General features: G+C 38.9%; 1 protein-coding gene across 2 annotated transcripts in view; it reads left to right on the plus strand.

Annotated features, from left to right (window-relative positions):
- Positions 1-21,829, plus strand: part of LOC127584226 (receptor expression-enhancing protein 1-like) — a 34,154-nt gene extending 12,325 nt beyond the window's left edge. For both annotated transcript variants that reach the window (XM_052040850.1, XM_052040851.1), the window contains exons 2-8: positions 2,237-2,309; positions 6,699-6,775; positions 7,801-7,921; positions 10,583-10,696; positions 12,783-12,936; positions 13,980-14,155; positions 19,767-21,829. In XM_052040850.1, coding sequence (XP_051896810.1) covers positions 2,237-2,309; positions 6,699-6,775; positions 7,801-7,921; positions 10,583-10,696; positions 12,783-12,936; positions 13,980-14,155; positions 19,767-19,835 — 784 coding nt within the window. In that variant the 3' untranslated portion in view covers positions 19,836-21,829. The remainder of the gene's footprint in view (positions 1-2,236; positions 2,310-6,698; positions 6,776-7,800; positions 7,922-10,582; positions 10,697-12,782; positions 12,937-13,979; positions 14,156-19,766) is intronic.
- The last annotated feature ends 312 nt before the right edge of the window (positions 21,830-22,141 follow it).

Raw genomic sequence — 22,141 nt, forward strand, 5'->3', positions numbered from 1 at the left:
AGCACAGTTTAGTTGATCCATAATTAGTTTCCTAGGCTTCCTTCAGGCAGCTGTCAAAGTGAAATGGACATGCCAACGGCATATCTTGCTGGCTGTTGTATACTTGTGGGTTTTACTGTATGAAGAAACCTGAGAGGCTCTGAAAATGAGGAATTGCAACTGTTGTGTTATTTTCAAAAATGAAACCCTGACCCTTGTTGGAATTGGCGAGCTGGTATGAAGTGGAGGTTGTCTTTTTTTTAAGAGACAAGTTGGATCAAAAGAACTTTCCTGACCTTGGAAAGTTTCTTGCATGAGTTTTTTGTTTTAGGTAAAAATTTCTTTTTAGTTGAAAGATGAATCTTCCCAAAATAGGGAAATGAAATCTCTGCCAGCTAACCACAAAGAAAGCAAACCAGTACACAAGCCAAGCTAAGCAGTTGTTTGGCCATATTTGTTTCCAAATGCTGTCAGTTTTGAGCATACTAATATTTTTTGCATCCTTGCATTACAGTGAACTATTTGTCATTATGTTTGGCATTCTGTCACAAGTGCAGCATTCTGAGTGTCCTTTAAATATACTCAAACCTATTCAATAACAGAAAACTTAAATGTCTTGCACCAAATTTTCTCATCTGTAACCACTCCTATTGACAAAGCCTTTTGAGTTTATTTTCTAATAAGTTAAAAGTTAATCTTGTGGAATGTTGCTGATTTGCTATAACAGGTGTGGTCAAAATGGTTTTTGTTAGTGATTTTTTTTTAAATGTCCAGATTGTAATTGTATCAAAATTATACTTTTTTTTTCTGGAGCAGAGTTCAGTTTGCATGTATTTACTTTCTACAGGTAAATGTGTGATTTGTTTCCATCTGAAATGCAATCAATGTGTCTTCAACAATTGGAGCTTGCCAAGCTTCACTTTATTTTGGTAGGAACCATCCACATTGGTGCTCTGCTCTGAGGATTAGTCCACCTAACCTTTTGTGCTTGCTTTTCTATTCATCAAAATCATAACTGATTTTCTACCTCTGCCATTTCCAGTACTGTCATATCCATTGATTCCCTTTATTGCTCAGAAATCTCTTGATCTGTTTCGAATGAACACAGTGTTTTCCATAGCAGTCGTGGTTGGAGAAAAATTCCAAGGATTTACCACTCTCTCTCCTTGTCTCAGTCCTAAATGGTCTGCCCTTTATTTTTAAACTGTGCCCTGGTCCTGGAATCCTCCCATCAGGAGAAATCCTCCCTGCATCTACCTTGTCAAGCCCTTGGGAATTTTCAGTTTTGATGAGATCCCCTATATTCTTCAAAAGAATGCAGCCCCAGTGTTCTCGATTTCTCCTCATTCACAATCCAACCAAGTGAACCTTCACTGCACTCGTTATGTCAACTGTTTTTTTTCTTGCACAAGGAGACTGAAATTGTACACACAGCTCCATGTGTGATCTCACCAAGGCTCCATGTGATTATAAGGCTTGCTTTTGTAATTGGATACCATCCTAATAAAGGATACTATATCATTTGCCCTCCTAATTGCTTGCTGCATCTGCAGGTACAAACACATTTAAGTCCCTTTTGGAAATTATACAATGTGTCTCTGCTTAACAAAATAGTCTGCCTTCCTGTTATATGCATCTAAATGGATGACTTCACATTTTTCCATATTCCATTTGCCATATTCTCACCTCAATCAGCTTGCCCAAGTTAAAGCCTACTTGTACACTCAATCCCATCTAATTTAGTTTTATTTGCAAACTTGGACGTATGACATCTGATTCCCTCAGCAAGATTGCCATAGAGCATGAATGGCTGAGGCCTAAGTATGCCCCACAGATCCATCGTGCCAAACTGAGTGGGGTCCACTTATTCCACATTTTGCAATTCATGTCAATATATTTGCACCCCCCCCCCCCCCCCAATTCCATAGGTCTAACCTTGTTAACCAACCTCCTGTGCAGCACCTCATCCAAACCTTCTAGAACCCCAAATGCACTTGCATTCAGTGGTTCCCACTTTATCTGTTCAACTAGTTGCATTCCCAAAGAACTCCTGTTAGTCAGACATGAATTTCCCTTAAATTCACATTGACCATGCTCAATTCTATTCTTTTCAACATGTGCTGTGAGTACATTGTTATAGATTCCAACACTTTCCCTACCTCTGTTAGTGTAATGGGTTGATAATTTCCTTTTTTTATTCTCACTCACTTCTTAAATAGCACTATCTAAACTTTACTGTTTTTTTTATTGGAAACAGGCTTGCATTTGGTACTTTGTATCCCGCATACACATCGTATAAAGCTGTCAAGACAAAAAATGTGAAGGAATATGTAAGTACAGTGGTAATTGCTCTCTAACCTTACTGCTTAAGCCCTCATAGTTGCAGATGGCCAGACGTCAGAGAGACTTAGCACAGAAACAGGCCCTTTGGCCCAACTTGTCTATCCTGACTATGTTGCCCAGTGAGCTAGTCCCATCTGCCTGCATTTGGCCCATAGCCCTCTAAACCTCTCCTATCCATGTACTTATCTAGATGGCTTTTAAATGTTGCTCATGTGCCTGCCTCAACCACTGTTTCTGGCAGCTCGTTACAAATATGCACCACCCTTTGTGAAGAAGTTGCCCTGATGTCCCTTTTTAAATCTCTCACCTCTTAAACTTATGCCCTTGTTTTTAGCACCACCTCCCTGGGGGGGAAAGGCTATGTGCTTTCAGCTTGTCTATGCTCCTCATGATCTTGTACACCTCTATCGAGTCACATGTCAACTTCATACATTCCAGGGAATAAAGTCCCTGGGAAAAGTCCAGGGAATAAAGTTACACTAACATCACAATCTACGCGACCTCTCCTTATAACTCAGGCTCCCAAATCCAGGCAACATCCTGGTAAATCTAAATACTACAGCATTGCCAATTGCTAAAAGCTACCCTGCCATTCAAACTCTTGCTTAATGTCCCTTGACTAAAATTATGCAACAATCTTGGCTTATTTAGCATACGTTACTTGATACACTGATGTGCCTCAATGCCCATAGGTTGACTATAACCAGATTCCATGTGAGTGTTCATGCTCCATGGGAGCCCATAATGAGAAATAAAGGTTCATCTTTTAAATCCTTCCAATCAGTCACATAACTCCAGTACAGGATATCATTGCTGTTGCCAGTCTGGTTAAAATGCACTATTTAAAGCAGCCATTTTAAGCCATGGTATGGAATTCATTGGAGCATATGGTGTGTCTATTAATTAGTTCAGTGAAACTGAGCCAAGATTTGGATAGCTTATATTGGAAGAATATGTAAAGGGGGCCTGATGTTTTCAGCCTAATTAATCTTTTTAATTCTATCACCCCCCCCCATGTGCCTTTTTACCATAAATCTCAAGTTTCCCCCAAGTTGTTCAGTCCTTTTGTGATTCCATTTGTATGTGTGCTACTCTCAATCGATAATCAACTGAAGGTTGAAGCTATTCCCCTTGGTAAAAATGCATCCCCTTCATAAAATGCATCAGTTGGCCATCTAATCCATTCCTTTTCCTCCTTTTTCTCTCCTTCCACCCCCTCTCCCCCCCCCCCCCCCACAACATACCCATTTGCTCTATCCAACCCAAAGTAAAGCAATGTGACTCTAACTTTGTAACTTCAGTGATGCTTAAAATAAATGATTGTGACTATTAGCACAAAATTCACATGAAACAGTGAAAAAACTTCTGGCGTTATCAATGCTTCCAACATTGGCCCAAAAAATTACTGTCAAATTAGTGAGCATCATTATTTACATGCAGAAGTTACACCTTTGAACACAGCTGTATGTAATGGATTCATATCTGAAGGTTTGAGCTTTCAACTTAATCCTGAATTGTAACGCATTGTACTATAATTCATCATATTTAGTGTCCAATTTAAAATGGTTGTGTGTATTGCCAACTGTATTGTTTTTACCCCATCGTTATTTACTGTGTACTTCACCTGACATTTGTTGGTGTCATGATGTCTGCAGGGAATAGTACAGTGAAACGAAAAATAATAATTGCCAGTGATGTTCTGTGTGCTGTTTGCCCAGTTTACAATGAGGCTTAGCATAAGGTGCAGCAGGAATCCTGTTTCTTTGCTGCTCCTTTGTTAATAGCTGAAGAATGTTTTTCTGAATCTTCTGCATCATTACTTAAGTAGCTTGAAGGAAATGTATATTTGTGTATGAATAATATACTAAAATATTTCCTGAAGTTATAAGCTAAAATGAGTGGAGATTACGTGCATTCAGCATCTCCTCTCTTCAGTGATTTGGAAAGAATCCAAGTCCACCAGTGGCTCTGACTTTGGGAGCTTTTATTTCTGGCTGATCCACCAGTATCTGACCTGGGGGGGGTGGGTGGAAACTAGGTTTGCAGCATGTTATTCATTCAAACAAGGTAGTTTGAATATCTGAAATGTGTTGCCTTCCCAGAAAATGTAGGCTGCATTCCAACTTCCAGTATTGTGCATCTTTACTTATTGAATTCCTCCATCTATGGACTAAATCTGCAGCAGTCTCCTTATCTTAGCATAGTTTTTCCCAGAAATGCAGTGAGTGGATAAGTTGCACACAAGCAATGTGTGCCACTTCAATTATTGTCACACAGCAGTGTGGTCACCAGGCTTATTGATGACTGAATTACCCAATCATGCTCCCCTGTTGACACCGTGTACAGCCTTTCACATTTCTCCTACACCTCCTCCATCTTGAGTGCACCATATAACTTTTGTTAACATTTTATCATAATGGAGCATTTCATCAAGCCAGATGTGGCTGTGGGCGACATGACCTTGAACACCCAAGCTAGCTGAATCGGAAATGTAAAGGAGTCATTGAATTGCTATTCTGTCTGCTTGGCAAACCTTACTAACAACACATGAAAACAAAAGCTTTGTAAAATATAATCGGACTTGTTTTTCGGTCTATAGGCTTAAGAATCTTGTTTCTCAGTCATTAATAAACTCTTTCACAACCTGCTTTCTTTCTGGAGTCTCTGGACTGAAGTGGCTACAGATAACTTAGATGACTAAGCTGCTTCCAATAGTACTTTCCTGGCAGCAAAAGTTGGAGTAGGATGTTAGTGATTACCATTTTTGGCCTGCTTCTGAGCAGTCAAGGAGGTGTGACCTAGCACTATGTACAGGGTTTAAAAACAAAGTAGCCTGCCTCATTATACAAAACATTTGTGTTGCTGACCTGTAGATGGTCATTTGTGTTACCTTTGGAACCTGTTACATTTGCAATGTGAACAATGATCAGTGAGTTTAAGCAGTGCTCACCACACTTCCTTCCAAATTACATAGTTGGTGTCAGTTGCTTCATTTAAAGGCATCTCAACATAGTCTAATATTGTACAATGCTGCCCTGCAATTGTCACTGAATATCCATGTTCTCCTTTTACAACGACCTATTTTATTAAATATTTGAGGTGTTTATAAAAGTTTAGTCAGTCATACAGTTCAGAAACAGGCACGTCAGCCCACCATTTTCTTGTTAACCATTGTGTACTCATCTATATCAATCACTTTTTCCAGCACTTGGCCCTTTATGCCTTGGCAATTCAAGTGCTTGTCTAGATAGTTAAGTGTTGTAAGAATCACTTGCCCCCACAACCCCTTAGCCAGTTGGGCAGTGTGTTGTGGTTTCCAGACACCCTCAAGGTAAAGAAACACTTTCTCTGATCTCTAAATATCCTTCCTTTCATCCCTCTGAGATTATACATCTATTCTGTAGGAAAAGGTGTCTTGCATTCTACCCTATCTCTGTCTCTCAATCTTGTACATCTCAATCAGGTTCATCCCTCCTTCTCCTCCCCCACCCACTGCCCACAACCCCAACTCTGTTTCCTGCACTCCAAGGGAAACCCAGTCTCCCCTTATAACTGAAATATTCCATCACAGACAACAAGCTGGTGAATGACCTGTACACCACCTGTATTGCAATCATATCCTTTCTGAAGTCTGGTGACTAGAACTACACACAGTATTCCAACTCTTACAAAGTTGTACCATGACCTCCCTGCTCTCATCTTCATTAGCCACGGCATAGAATGCAGGTAATTTGTATGCCTTCCTAACCAACTTATCCTGCTTTGCTGTCACCTTTTTGGATTTTTAGACTTGTACATCAAGATTCTCTTTTCCTTAATGCCCCTAGGGCACTATTATTCATTGTGCATTGTTACAAATGCATCATCAATTTGCATCCTTTTGGATAATGGAATTGGTCAGTTAAAGATGTTATCAATTTTGACACAAATGGTATAACAGTAGATATGTATGATATGTGATGCTTTAAGAATACAGGGATATTTCAAAAATGGGGGAAGACGATGAAAAGTACAGTCATGGCTTCTCACGATTGGCAATTTTTCAAGGTTATCTCTCACTTTTCCACCACCAATTCTACACCACCCATCCCCCTGTCCCACTTAACAAACCCTGGAAGTGTGATATTTGGCTGAAGCCCACTTGGAGAAAGATTTTACCTGCATTTGAGGTTGGTACCATTGATTTTGCTGTAGCAAATTAGAATTTGTACTTCACTTGGAGATGGACAATATTTTTCTTTTTTCCTTTTCCCCTCCACCTCAGTTGTTTTTCTCCTTCAGGGAAGTAGCATGTTTCAGTAAATTGGACATTGTATGTACGCTTCTTGTCTCATTGAGTTCTCTGATAAATCGATAGCCATTTGATTTCTCCCTAGGTCCGATGGATGATGTATTGGATTGTGTTTGCAATCTTCACAACAGTAGAAACTTTCACAGACATATTTATTTCTTGGTAAGTTGTAAAATATCCCCAGCATATTGAAGACTGATTTAAGAGATGACTATACCTTTTATAGTGATTTGCTGAAGAAAAAAAATAATGCATGGGCAGGATAAGTGGGGGTTCCATTTGGTGAGAAGATGACAACAGTGAGGGAAAGTATATCTGTATGTTGTGATAGTAGAGAAAGCTGTCCAAACTTTGGAGAGGAAAAAAACTAATCTTGGCTCTGTTTACTTTTATTTTGTACTTGTGGGTAACAGATCAAGCTTGTGACAATAACAATCTGGGAGTTGCAGTCATTCTGCACGTGGATTCATTCCAGACTAAATGGACAGGTGCCGTGCAAATTAATGTTGCCTGCTTCAAGTGAGATTGATTCCTACCTTTTTAGGGGCATGGATCTGTTGCTTCTAAAATGATCAGTGTTGATACTCTTTCTGATGGATGGCTGGTGCATTTTGATAAACTGACCTATGCAGACTCTCACTTTTTCTTTCTTCCCTTCTGACGTTTCAGCACTTGCACATGTTCAAAATCTGTTATTAGTAAAACTCTTATCTCTCAGGGCCTTTGGACTTTTTCAGACTATTGGATATATTCACTTTTAAGATGGTACACTAATAGTATTTTTTCCAATGAACTAGTTGAATTTAAAGGGAATGTGGGATAAAGGGTCCCTGGTATGTTTAAAGGGAGTGTGGGAACAGGACTCCTTAGTATAAAGGGAGCATGGGGAAACAGGTGAGGCAAATGCCAAACCAATTGATTTCCAAACATAGGACAGCAGATTATTGTAGCTTTTCTCTGGATGGTGGTTTGTGATGTGGCTATCAGTAAATAGGATGAACTTTGGATTTGACATTGTACATGTTGATCCAAAGTTGGTTATTAGATTCTAGAGAAATCCATTTTTTTGAACTTCTGGATGACTCCTGATCAGATCTTTTCAATTAATGCCACTTGTAAGAAATGTAGCATATGTACTCAGTATTAGTTGTTTGTTTGCGGATTGATGACTCCTTTTCTACCTGTAGGTTTCCATTCTATTATGAAATAAAGGTTGCATTTGTGGTCTGGCTATTGTCCCCATACACAAAGGGTGCCAGTATGATTTACAAGAAGTTTGTTCATCCCACCCTTTCTTCAAAAGAGAAGGTAAAAAAAACTCAGTTGTACCTTCTGGATTGTATTTGGTGGAGGTATTCAATAAGCTACAGTGATTCTTTAAACCTTCTGAAAAGTTTTAGATTTGTTTATGCAACAATGTATTTTAGATGTTTGCTAGTTCAGTTATAACTGGACAGAACTATAATTGGATTCTTTTTAAAAGCTTTGTGCTTTAGTTTCACTTGATGAAGTAAGAAATTTCCCTTGCATTTAATTTGGAGCTGGTTGAAATGTACCCTTGCATGTTCTATGGTTACTTTCAACATAACAGTTGGCATATCTCATTTGGATTGGCCACAGCTGTGAAGTCAATTTGCAGTTTCCATATTGGATTTCCTTTGACCATTTTAGATGTCAAAACTACCATCCTTCCCCGTCGTAGAGCTATCTACGAGCAGAAATATTTTTTTAAGCCATTCCAAGATGATTCTTAGCCCTACTCATTAGCTCTTTACCTATTACCTGATTGATCTGTCTAGAACAATGACCACATGCTAGGTGCAATCAAAACTCCTTTCTCTACTAATAAAAATAGAAATGCTGGAAACACTGAGCAGGTCGGGCAGCATTCATGGAAAGAGAAACGTTAACATTTGAGGTCACCAGACCTTTCATCGGAACTGGAACATTGATTTTCTCTTTCCACAGATGCTGTCTGATCTGCTGAGTGTTAGCAGCATTTTGTTTTTATTTCAGATTTCCATTTTTTTTTATTTTCACTGCTTTCTATTCATTTTGCACATTAATCATTTCGTCTTAAGATGCAGCCCTTGTTCTAAAATCCATTCAACAAAAAGTAAAACAGTAGTATGCTGTTAGAATATTAAGTGTGAAAGCTTTTGGCCTTTGAAGTGATTAATGCCTATTCTATAGATGCTTGAAATCTCAAGGCAATATCACTCCTTTGTTTAGATGATCAAAACTGCATCAATTTGATCAGCCCAGCCATGTGATCACAGCAGATGAAACTCCTATTTTCTTTGGCTATTTAATGCTATTGAATTTGAGGAAGAGCTTGTGTGAATATCTTTTAATAAAAGTATTGTATATTTTGGTGCTGAACTTGTCTATCTGTGAATGTATTGTCTTTGCGTTGATAAGGAAAGCAGATTATGACCGTCAATATTGATGAGTTCTATTTGCTATTTAAGTAAAATATTTTTTAAAAATGCCACTCAAATGTGACTTTTTATGAATGGCCATAAAACAAGCTGGCCAGTTTTGAAACTGACCTTTTTGCATGATGAGGTGGAAACTATAACTAACAAGATGTGTTGAAATACTTCCCTAAAAAGTCATTGCTTTTTTTCTCACCATGGAATACATCTCACTGATTTAAAATGTTCAGTTTTAGTTGGACATTTAAGCTTGGACAATTTTTGGCTGAATTTCATTTTCTTTGTTCCCTTGTTGGAATATTTTTCCATCTGCATGTGCTCCACTCAGTTACAATCCCATCAGCGTGTCCCAAGCTCCTCAACTGCAGGCACTGAACTAAGCACAATCCTGACCTTACCTGCTGTTCATGCAATGTTTATCAGCAGGCACCCAAGCACATCAACTCAATGTGACTAAAGGATAGAAAATGGAATTGGACCCTTGTTTTAAAATCAATAATATTACAATGGTAAAGTGTGAAATTTTGTGTGTAATTAATTGCCCCAGAGCATGAAGTCCCTACAGCTGATTTTGCGATCTGACCCCTAATGCTTTCCACATTTGGAATGCCATAGCAGGAAATATTTGGCTACTTTATTATACGCTTGAAGTCTCAAGGCAACAGTTGACTTTTTGAAGAGCGATCATTTTTATGTAGGCCAACGCAGCAGCAAATCTCTGCACAGCAAGTGCCATTGATAGCAAATGATTGAACAATTTTGATAGGGGAAGAATGGGGTACTGGAAGTGCTGCTTATTCTTTGGATGGACTCTTGATATCTTAAATCCACCTGAGAAAACTGGTGGGCTCTCTTCACCAAAGCCTGGTCTGCAAAGTGTCAATTGATTCTGCAGTCCTCCCTCAGTACCATCCTGAATTGATGTTTCAAGTCACAATATGGATCTTTAGTCCAGGCTCTGGTAGTGTTACACCAGCTGAACTTGGAAACATCGGCTAAATTGCTTTGCTTGAACCTGATTCATTCGTACTGGATAAGGGTCTGAAACAAGTGGAAGAAGATATTTTAAGGAAAGTGAAGTGGCCAGTTGTCATTTGGAATGTGCATGGCATTTACAAATTAATTGAAAACCACTTTGAAGGGTGATGAAGCCTGTTCTTTTGTGTTCCTGTCATCTCTTCCAATGCATCTGACCAAGTGTCGTTGCTGACTGTGACTAGTGCCCTTTTTAATTTATCAACTCGTGCAGTCATCTTCCATGTACAATGAACAACTTAATTTATCGTCCTTTAAGTGTTGGCCTTCAGTTTTTCTGACACTGAGCGGCTTAAATGGTTTCATTGCATGCAACCTGTCTAATTGCTGTGCAGGATAAGTGCTTTATGTTAAGTGTGGTGCTGTAAATCCACAATGCTGAGATGCACAATAGGTCTGTTGTCATGGGGAGACAGAAAGACTAAGTAGTTTTCATTTGAAGGTGCATTCCTGAAAGTATATCTGTGTCTTTTCATTTTCATTTCCCTCCCTTTAGGAAATAGATTGCTACATCATTCAAGCCAAAGAGCGTAGCTATGAAACGGTGGTAAATTTTGGCAGGAAAGGGCTAAACATGGCTGCAACTGCTGCTGTCAGTGCTGCTGCAAAGGTAAGTTTTAGAACAGTTCTACTGTTTTAAATTAAAATAAACCATTAAACCTAATATAGAAAGAAAGCATGTCAAGTTTAGAAATAAATCCCTTGAGTTGTCAGATTGGACCAGCAGGATTGTTTGGTCCCATTATCAATCTTGGAAGATTAATTAACCATCTGAGTTCTCTGAGAACCAAGCACATTTGCTAGTAGTATTCCTAAAGCACACTCGGACATTTTATTATGTTAAAGATACTATTTAAATGCATGCTGTTGTCTTTTACTGGCACAAACAGCTGTATTAAATTGATGCTCTATTTATGTTACTGCCTTCAACAAGCTAAGAGTTTTTAAATCTTTAATTGATATAAGGATGTTTTCTTTAAATGTTGCCTATAGTTAATTCAATACAAGCCATTGAAGATGAGAGTTTAACTTGCCTAATGGGTACCCATGGACTGAGCTGCTTCTGATTTCCACTTGGGCAGTCTAGAGCTGTGACAGGAGAAAGATCTCATCTCAATGTTAAGCAAAATTCTATTTTTGCCCAAATCTGATTTTTGTAGTGTTCTGCCCAATGTGATGGCTTCATTGAAAGCAGAAATTGTTTACCAACTCTATTTGAGCCCTCTGCAATTTTTTGTGTAGCTTATCTACAAGATGGGATCTAGGGCATTTGTGGGAAATCACCAGGATATTTACAGATCATTAAACATTTGTTTGCATTGTCCCATTCTCTACTTGTACACTATGATGTTGCAGATTGTATCACTCATGATTGATATGATATTGGTACAGCTACATTTATTTGTTGCAGCTTTGCACAATTGAATTGCCTTTTGGGGCATTAGGAAGATGTTTAAAAGAAGCTCAATTATTGTGTGACAGGAGTTTGCATGTAGGTCAGGTTCCCTTCCCAGCAGGGCAAGTTTAAAATGGATCACTGTTCATTGTAATATATGATTATTCTGTACCTTGAGGTTTCCCCGTTGCAATTTAGTTATGTAATCACTGGTGCCATGACCACCATGTTTGTACACATTTTTTTAAAGTGCTTAATTCTACAAGTAGCATGTATGTTATGTTTATACAATTTCAATTATGGCTTATAAATTCAATGTTTGCTGATAGATTTTCATGGGGATAAAAGGAGGGAATGCTGGAAATACTCAACAGGCCCAGCAGCATCTATGGGGGAGAGAAAGGGAGTTGAAGTTTCAGATCAATGACCTTTCATCAGAACTAGGAAAAGTTGGAAGTAAAACAACTTCTTACAGTTGTAGGAAAAGAGGCAAATGAAATCTGCCCTTTGAATTTACTTCCACTTGAAGCTCTGCTCCTCCTTTTTGACTTGGATTCCATTTGTCATCTCACTTTACACCTTCCATATGTTCGTTTTGTTGTTCATTAGCTGCTGCCACCCTCTTTGTATCATTTGCTCTTCCCCCAGGCTCTACCCTGTTACAGGTATCCTGTTTTTGTTCTCTCCTCTTCCCTACTTCTCTGCAACTTGAAACCTCCATTTCCATCTTCGAGTTCTGATGAAAGGTTATTGATCTGAAATAACTCCTGTTTCTCTCTCCACAGATGCTGCCCGAGCAACTGACCTGTTTCCAGCACTTTCTATTTTTACTTTGGATATCCACCATTTGCTTTACTTTGCATTTGGATTTTAATTTCCTAAGAAATGCTGCTTTTCCCATGAAATGGGATTTGCATTTGAAAATTAAGCATAAATATAGTGTGGCAGATGAATTTTTGGTGTTCGTGTACTAAAGTCCATGTGATGTTGTGGTTTGGCAGCTCGCAAGTTGCTTTGTTGTCCAAGTTTCAAACTACGTTGTTAAACGAAGTGAAGGAGGAAAGAAGATAAACAGCACCGTGGATGCATAACAGGCCTGACAACATGTCACTGTGCTAATTTATCAGCTTACAATTTTCAATTACTGTTGAGTCACTCATAAGATATGTCTTTTTGAAATGTTGGCCAATTGTTCATTGTCATCAGTATCTGTTTTAATTTTTCTGTAATATCAGAGTGACAGTTCTACTACATTTCACTGTAGGTATAAAATGCCTTTCTTGCTTCCCCTGTATTGTAGAGTCAGGGAGCTCTTGCTGGCCGCCTGAGCAGTTTCAGTATGCAGGATTTGACAAACATTCGGGTCGATGAGCCGACACATTACAGAGATCCTCTTTATCCTGAGGAAGAGCAAATAGCAAGAGATCCCATCTCTGCAGCAAGAGGAGAGTATTGTGAGTTTCTTTTTATTTTGTGGAATTATTGTTGAGGAAATGAACAATACAGCAAGATCAGTTTGAAGATGAAGTTGGCTCTATTCCCAGTCTGAAGGTTAAACAGGAATTGAATCTTGTGATCTAATAATGGAAGAGACTGCAGTACAGTACTCTATAAATGCAGTGTTGAGAGATTCTTCAGTTTAGCAGAGGTGACTTTTGGGTCAAGATAAACATTTTAACTTTTTTTCTAAGAAGTGTGGCATTTAGTATTCTGCATATAACATCTGGGTGAATGTTCAGTGCCTTCTCAATGTCCTTGTATATTCAGTCTGGTTATTTTGCTACTTTCTGGGGAATTGAAGTAAGAGGCTGAATTTGTGTTGATAGAAAAAGATGTTTTCTGAGTAATGGTGACTTGGAGTTTTTTGACTATTTTTGGATTTGGTATATCTCCTGGATCCTTTCACCAAGCAAGACAAGTACTGAACCCAGGTGCTACATTTTGAAGTGTAATGGCTGAACACTTCAGTAAAGCACAGATGCTGCATTGCAATTACAGACAACCAGTTCATTGTCCAATCCATACCCAACATATTGAAAGAAGCTGAATGCAAAGGAAAATTCAACCACGATTTTGCAAATCTGCATTTTCAATTGCAAAATTATGAACGAGTTACAAGTGCTATACGTATTTAGAAAATTTGATTCTATCTTCAGTCAATTAGCTGAATGAGGCAGCTGCAGTCTTAGACTTTAGTGTTATTTAGTTAACAAGGCAGAGATGCACAAACCTGATATCTAATACAGTGGTTCCCACCTGACTGTTCATGTTTGTACTGAGAGGAGCCTATTAGATTAAGTTGCACTAATCTCATCGGGGGAATGGCTGGTGAGATACTGAAGGATAGACAGCATATGTATTCCAGTAATGTCTAGAGTGGCTACATGAGAGGAACAAAGGAAATAGTAATTAAAAGAAGAATTCTTTTAAAGTTGAAATCGGTGCTTCTATTTAGAGTGTACTCTTACCATTTTAAACATTGCTGCTTTCTCCACAGCCCAAAGACTTCCAGACACTGCACTAAACTATCAATATGCAGAAAGTGACTCTCAGGATGAGTGCAAGTCTGACGGGGAGGCAGAAAGCCGAAGGAGTTCATTACGCCGTGAAACGCAGAGTTCCAGATTAATCAGACGAGGGCAAATAGCAAGAAAGAGAGGACAGGGCAAAGGGGTAAGAGACTCTGGGCACAAGCATTCAAGCAACAGAACATTCAAGGACTTGTAATTTTCTGGATGGGTGTGTTCTGGTGGGTCAAATGATAGAAACGAGAGTGAACCATCTGGCCCATTATACCTGTTGTACCATTCATTAAAATCCGAGTTAATCTTTTACCCCAATACCACTTTCCTGCACTAATGCCATATCCCTTATTGTATTAATGTCCAAAAATCAATTGTCTGTGTCTTGAATTTACTAGCCAAGTGAACCTCCTGAGCTTCCTTGGACAGAGAATTCTAAAGTTTCACTAGCTGCTAGGTGACGACATTTTCTTCATTTCAGCCCTGAATGGTCAGCCCTTCAGTTTGAGCCTCTGATCCCAGGGTACCATCATTCCTGCACCTAAAGCCCTGTAAGAATTTTGTATGTTTCAATGACATCACCTCCTGATCTCTCCAGAGAACTAGGCAGCTGCAATCTTGCACTTCAATGTTATTTGGTTAACAAGACAGATATGCAAAGATGCCCAAGTCTGATGTTCCAGTCTACTTAATCCTTTCTGGGAATCAATCTGGTGTACCTTGTTGCACTTCCTTTATTGCAATTATAAAAGGAGTGCAATCCTTAGGTCACGAAACCAGACACCTGTGAGCACTGTTCCAGGAGTAGACTCACCAAAGCTCTATGTAGTGACAGGGAGGATCTTTACTATTGTAGTCAAATCTGCTTGCAATAAAGAACAAAATACCATTGTTTCTCATTGCCTGCTGTACATGTTAACTGTGAGTTACTTCATGTACAAGGACAGCCAGGTTCTTTGAACTTCTGCTAACACAATTGGAGGAAGGGGGGAAATTCAACTTTTCTAACTTTTTTCTACCAAATGGGCTGACTTTATTTTTCCACATTTGTATTTCTTTTGTCATGTCCTCTCCCATTCTTCCAGTCTATATTTTGCTGAAGTCTCTGAATCCACCTGCATAGCCCACAGTGCCCCCCCCCCCCCCCCAAGCCTTGCATCATCAGCAAACTAGGATATAATGTACTTGGTGTCTTTATCCAAGTAGATTGTAAAGAGCTGGGGCATCAGCTCCTTGTGACCACCACTTAGTCACAGCTTTCCAACCTAAAAATGGTGCATTTATTCCTACTGTTTTACCAATCTCTTCACACATATATGTTGTTCTCAAGCCATGTGCTCCAATTTTATTTGATAACCTCTTGTGTGGCACTTTAATGAAGGCTTTCTGCAAGTTCAAACACTGCATCCACTGCTTTTCCTCCTTGTAACAAGATCAAACTCTGAACAGGTTTGACTAGCATGATTTCCTTTGGACAAATTGATATTTGCTCTGCTCAATCCTATTATTTTCAAAATATCCTATTATCACCCTGACAATAGATTCCAGCATTTTCTCCACCGCTGATGTTGGATAACTGGCTATAATTCTGTTTTCTCTCCTCCTTTAGATAGTGGGGTGATATTTAGCTACTCTTCCATCTGTGTGGTTATGTGGAATTTCAGAAGATGACAACCACTGTGTTCCACTATTTCCATATCTACCTCTTTGAAAACCTTGTACAGGTTATCAGATATCAGGGATTTATTGGCTTTCAGTGCCATTCATTTTTTTGTTTTTAGTAATACTAATACTTTTCAACTCCTTAAAGCTTTGAGGACCGACACAAAATATTTGTTTGAATTCTCTACCAGTTCCCTGTCATCCAGCAAAATTTCTCCTGTGTCAATCTGTAAGGGACCCTCTAATTTTTGCTAATTTTCCTTTTTAACATATGTCAAATCTCAGTCTGTTTTTATTTCTTAGGTTACTCTCCCAATTTAATTTCCCTTTATCAATTTCTTAATCCTATTATACTGAAGTCTGAAATTTCCTCATTCTCTGGCTCACTGCAACATTAAGCCTTTTCTCAGACATAATAACATCTTTTATTTCTCTTGTTAACCACAGCTGAACCTTGCTTCCTTTTGGGTCTTTATTGTATATTTGTTGTAAATTGCAATAACTTAAATGTTAACCATTGAATCAACAAGGGAGCAGGCTACTTTAGATATAGTATTGCAAGTGGAAATTATTAATCTGATGGTAAGGGGCCTTTAGTGAGAGTGATCTTATTGTGATGAAAACATTTTGTACCAAGATGGAAAGTGATTCAATTCAATCTGAAGCCAAAGTTTTAAATTAAAACAGCAATAGATGCATGCATGACACATCAAGGAAACCATCTCTTATACGCTACGTGAATTTGCCCTTCCACACCATTACTGCTGATTTTAGTTTGCCTGAGCTCTAAGATTGAAGTTCCCCATGATTATTGTATGATCTTTGCTATGTGTGCCCCTGATTTCTATATTATTACTGCATAGGGACTATAAGGAATGCCCACCAGTGTTTTCTTTCCTTGTGGTTTCTTGGCTTCACCCAAACTAATTCTACTACTCGAGTCTTTAAGCTAAGATCCGTTGTCTCTACTGCCTCTTCTTCCATCTTTTATTATCACTCGTATCTTTTCCATTTTGCCTCTGTTTACCTTTTTCTGCTCTGAAGGTAAGTCCATATGTTTGTGCTCTGTCCCTTCCTGAAATACTCAGACGACCATTACCCATTTTGCAACTGTTACTATCCTGCCCTTTTAACACTTTAAACTTGCCCTCACCAACACTTCTTTGCACCCACCTCCCTGACAACTATTTAGTTTGAATAACTAAGGCTGGAGGCAAGGCTTAAAGTCCCAGCATAATTCCTTCTCTTGGTTCTAGTGTTCTATGAATTGAAACCTATTCCTCCCAGAACAATATTTGTGCAAAAGCATTTAGTTCTCTGATCTTATCCAAACTGGCATAGGGATAACTTGGTTCCAATGGTAATCGAGCAATTATCTGTGATCCTGCTTTATAATCTGGGCCCAAGCTGCCCATGCTTCAGCAGAACCACCTCCTTGTCTCATGAATGTTGTTGTTTCCCATATGGACCATTTAAAAACTGGATCTTTCCCCTCCCTCTCCATGTTCTTATCCAGCCCTGAGAAGATGCTCCTAACAACACAGCTTTTGGAATGTTTGCACAACATCAGAGATTGCATATATCACGCTTGCTAGACAGTGCCTAGCAAGGATCACCTTTGACTCTGCAACTTGAATGGCTCACTGTTTTACAATGTTGTGATCAGTTTGCACATCCTCCCTGCATTCCCTGCTCGTAAACACACAGGTTGGACCAGCAACACTTCTGGATCTCTGCAGTGCCTCATTTGCATTTATACCCTTCTAGTCCCTCTTGACCAAACAAGTCTGTAGTACTAACCTAAGGGGTGTGACCGCCTTGGAACAAAGTGCATAAGTAACTTTTCCCAATCCCAGATGCATCACAGTGCCTGAATTTCAGACTCCAGCTCATCAACACTGAGCCAAAGTTCCTCTGTAGATGCTTGCTACAAATGTGATTGCTGAGGTTTTGGAGGATTTCTGTTGGCTTCTGCTTACTGCAGCTGTGATACACCAGCTATGCCTGTCTTAATTTCATTTAAATATAAAGTCTCACTGACATTGCTCTCAAATTTGCAATCTGTAGACACTTCCCTGTTGTGACTGTAGCTATGCCTTGAATTACCAGGTATCACTAGTTCTGATTCAGTTATGTTGTCATTCAATGCTGCTTTCCTCAATAGTTTTCAAATATTAAGCTATTGTACCTTGTTGCTTAATTTCATTGAAGTGTTAGTTTCTAAACATCCAAAAAGTGTGGACCTGGTGAAATTGCACTGCTGCAGTTCCAGTAGGTTGCTTTATATGATGCTTTGAGGGCCTCTAGTGGCTGAAAATGGGCCTGCATGCCATATGACTTCAAAAGTATTGCAAAAAGGATGGGATTACTTTGAGAGGCTATGTATTCAACACAGAATTGCTTCTCAAATTATTTCTTGCCCAATAATTTTTTTCTCCCCCCCCCCTTCCTTACTCGTGTGGACTCTGTTTCCCTGTCAACAATCCTTTTCAAGAACCAAATGGTGAAATGGCTATCAAGACTTGCTAGGGAGAATCCTAATAAATACTAAGAATAGCTTTGTCCAATGTTCCGTATTTGCTTGCCAGAAGGAGACGCTGTAAAGCAACAAAATTATGGCTGTTCTTGACAAAAGTCTTCAATGCGATGAGCTCTGGGCAAAATATCTCTGCCCTGGAGTGTGGAATCCAGAACCTGGGTCATCAGTCAATTGTCATCTGTAACTGCCACAGGAATATGTCAGGAGCAGGAGGAAGTCAGTGAGCACCTCAAGTGGGCTCTGCCATTCGATAAGGTCATAGCTAATCTGATTGCAACCTTAACTTCTATTCCCATTTACCCATGGGTAATCTTTCATCCCCTTGTAAAGTACCCTTGTGTGGTCTGCTTTCCACTGCCTTTGAGAAAGAATTCCAGAAGGTTATAATTCTTTTTGGGGGAGGAAAGACACCTCACTGTCTTTGTAGGAAGCACCTTGTTTTTAAATATTATATTTTAATTCTAGATTGACCCACAAACATCCTCTCTACATCCATCAAGTCAAGACCTTCTGGGTCTTGTGTTTCAAACAGTATGGTGTAACTTTTGAATTCTGGGAGATGCAAGGCTAACCCCTATCCAACCTTTCCTGACAGAACAATCTGTCCATTTCTGATATTAGTCTAGTAAACCTCCTCTGACGTGCATTAATATCTTTCCTTGTACAAAGACCAATTTTGATCTCCAGTTCTGGTCTCAGCAGTGCCCTATATAACTGAAACATTATATTCAGTTGCCCCTGTAATGGTAATATTGTTAATTACTTGCACCTGTATGCTAGCTTTTTGAAAATCGTGCATTAGACACCCAAATCACTTGCATCTTAGTGCTCTCCAATCTCTCACCATTTAGATAATACCCTTATTTTTCCTGCCAAAACAGACAATTTCACATTTCTCCGTGTTATGCATTGTTTGCCAGCTTTTTGCCCCTCATTTACCCAATCTATATCCATTTGTAGTTTCTCGTGCACTCTTCAGGTTTGGTTTCCTATCAATGGATGAAATTTGCTGATGAAGCATATGATTACTTTATGTAAACTGTAAAAGGTTGAGGCACCAACTCAGATCCCTGTAGTGCAGTGCTCACTACATCTTTCCAGCCAGGAAAGGTCCATTATCGAGACTTTATCTCCTGTTGGTCAGCCAATCCATCAGCATCAATGTGCTTCTTTCCTGATCAGGAGCTTTTGTCTTTCATAGTAACTGTTGATGTAATATCTTATCAAATGCCAGTTTCCCTTTATCCACAGCACATGCCAATATGTTGGTCAAATGGAATTTCCCTTTAACAAGCTATGCTGACTGTGCCCAAAGTTTACTCAATTACCCAAAATTGTTCTAAGCATCCTGCTACATTGTCTTTAATAATAGCTTCTAACATTTTCCCTCTGACAAATGTTAAGCCATCTAAGAACTTTATTCTAAAAGCTCATTTACCTGTTCATATTCTTCCCTCTGTGCATTATGTAGGGAGGCTTCCTCTTGCAAGCTTCCTAATTACCAGCAGCTTGAAGCAGAGGGGTGTGATTGCTTTAGTAATATCAAATTCTCTCTTTCTAGGGTGCGATAAAACTAGCAAAACCTGGGTCAAAGAAGAAGATGGTGCAGTCTAATTTTGACACTTTATGAGCACCAGAAAGAGCAATGTGACATTCATGATGAGCACTGAGCTGCACAAACTTCATGGGTAAAAAATCACCACTGCTGTTTTTAATCACTGGCAACTTTGAAAGAGCCTGATCTTATAGCGTGATTTGTTTATTGTCACAGTTGCCCCTCAAGGGTTAACTGCTTTGAAGACAGTGGCAAAGGCTAGACTGCAAATTAAAGATGCAACATTGTCATTAACCAGGAAGTGTTGGAGTACTAGTTTGTAATTGATAACAGTGAATGAATAGGCACTGTGCACATGTGTGTATCTAAAGAAATTCCTGTATCTCCCTCAAGATGAGGGAACGTTTGCTAGGGCATGATTTGAGGTGGGTGAAATTCTCATTTTGTTACCTTCATGACATAAATTTTGTTTGTGGATTGCTCTTAATTCGGCAGGCAAGCAAGATACTAGAATGGGCTTGTGCTGATGCCATCAACAATGTTGAACACGGCATTTTACAGTACTTGTGTTTTTAAATTAACTGCAGCTGAGAATCCCCCAATTGACACTATAACACAAGTAACTGTTACATTTTCTCAGATGTAATCTCGATGGCTCTCAGTGCCTATGGGATAAACTTGCTACCTTAGGTAAAACTTTTCTGGCGCATATGTATTGGAAATGTAAACATTACAGTATCAAAATGAAAGGTCTGCTTTTCAGTTTCCATGTTTGTACAAGAGGAAGTAATGTGTGTTTGAGTTTAAAAAGTGTAATGATGTCAGCAGAGTCTCGAGTGCGGTACTAGGGGGAAAAACTGGTCTACTTCAAAAGAAAATGAAAGGTGGGGGTTTGTTGGAGCAATGATCTGTGAAAAGAGCTGAACACGCAGTGTCCTTTTATGCTAACAGTTCATACAGTTCATAAGTGCCCTGAGACCATTTTTTTTGCTTCAGACTCCTGCCAAAGGAAATCCTCGTGATCCATTACAGTTTATTTCAGTAATTGTTAGTGTCTGTTTGAATGTCGATACTTTAAGTCATTCAGCTTGTCAGCAATTTCCATTTGCACTCATGCTATTTGTAATCAAAGAAAATCCCATGAAACTAGATAGAAATGCCACATCAGAGGCTCAAGCAGATAATCTGGCTCCAATCTAAATGCTGCTTAAAAACAGTGCATGATTCTTTAAATATCTGAATCTCTCCTAATAACTTTCTAACATTTTTGCTGTCAGATTGATATTGTTAAACATCTTGGATAAAATGTCAATGGTTTGATACAGAAATTCGTTTAGGTCTGATCCATGACAAAACCATGAGCACTACTAGTATTTGATGTTTGATTCCAAGCCAGGTAACTTGTATCTAGATAATTTAAAGTGTCTGAAGCTTGGATGTTTCCCCAAGATAGCTGTCCTGATTGCAGTCTAGTCTGTAAATTATAAATGTACGATAGTCTTAATGCTCAAGTGATGGACACAAACCACATGATAAATCATGAAGTCCTTTTTGGGTATCGAGCAGGTAGATAGCACTGCTAAAGTGTTGCCATGTAGACTGAGAACAATCCATCAGACAGTCTGTTCAATATCGTGTGTGTTTTCATTACAAGTTTCTGTGGTTCAATGTATTAATCTGCAGAAGAGATGAAAAGCGCAATGGATCTCGCAGTACAACGTCTGGCACGAAATGTACTGGATAACCAGTTTTGACGCTCAATTGCTTTGAATTGATGAAACTTTGGAGAGAAGCAGGATTCATTTAAACTGTACATTTTTATGAAATGCAGCAGAGTAGATGGGAAGTTAAATGTGAAGCTCCTCCTGATCAAAATACATACTTGACATTGCAGAGGAGTAAGAGTGTGTCACTTAGAATCCTGCTACGTATTCATTCTTGATAGCCTTGTCTCTCCTTTTCTGCTGTTATGATATCCATTGTTTCTCAATCCTTTACAAATGGGTCTTTTAATTCGTATTGTTTTCACAATAAAACTTGTTGGCTAATGGATATTTTATGCCATGTCTTTTTAACTTGTGTCCTGTTTTAATGCATTGTCTGATCAAAGCTAATTTGGTTCTTGAAGCCAAATAACCTTGGTTTTGGTGTGTTTCCTGTGTGGTCATGAAATGATGGTCCAAAAATGATTTCACTCAGTCATGCTCATCTCCACTGGCTACACTGTCTTGCTTGACCACCAGATGGCACCACCATAGTTGAAAATTGTGGAAGGGGCAAGAAGCAGCATCAACTGGGATGTTTTTTCAACAATTGAAATGTGCACAACACCATTTGCAGTGGTGCAATGTGAATCTTCACTCATTGGAAACATCAAACCA

This window comes from Pristis pectinata, chromosome 29 (genome assembly GCF_009764475.1).
Source record: "Pristis pectinata isolate sPriPec2 chromosome 29, sPriPec2.1.pri, whole genome shotgun sequence".
NCBI classification, from domain to species: Eukaryota; Metazoa; Chordata; class Chondrichthyes; order Rhinopristiformes; family Pristidae; genus Pristis; species Pristis pectinata.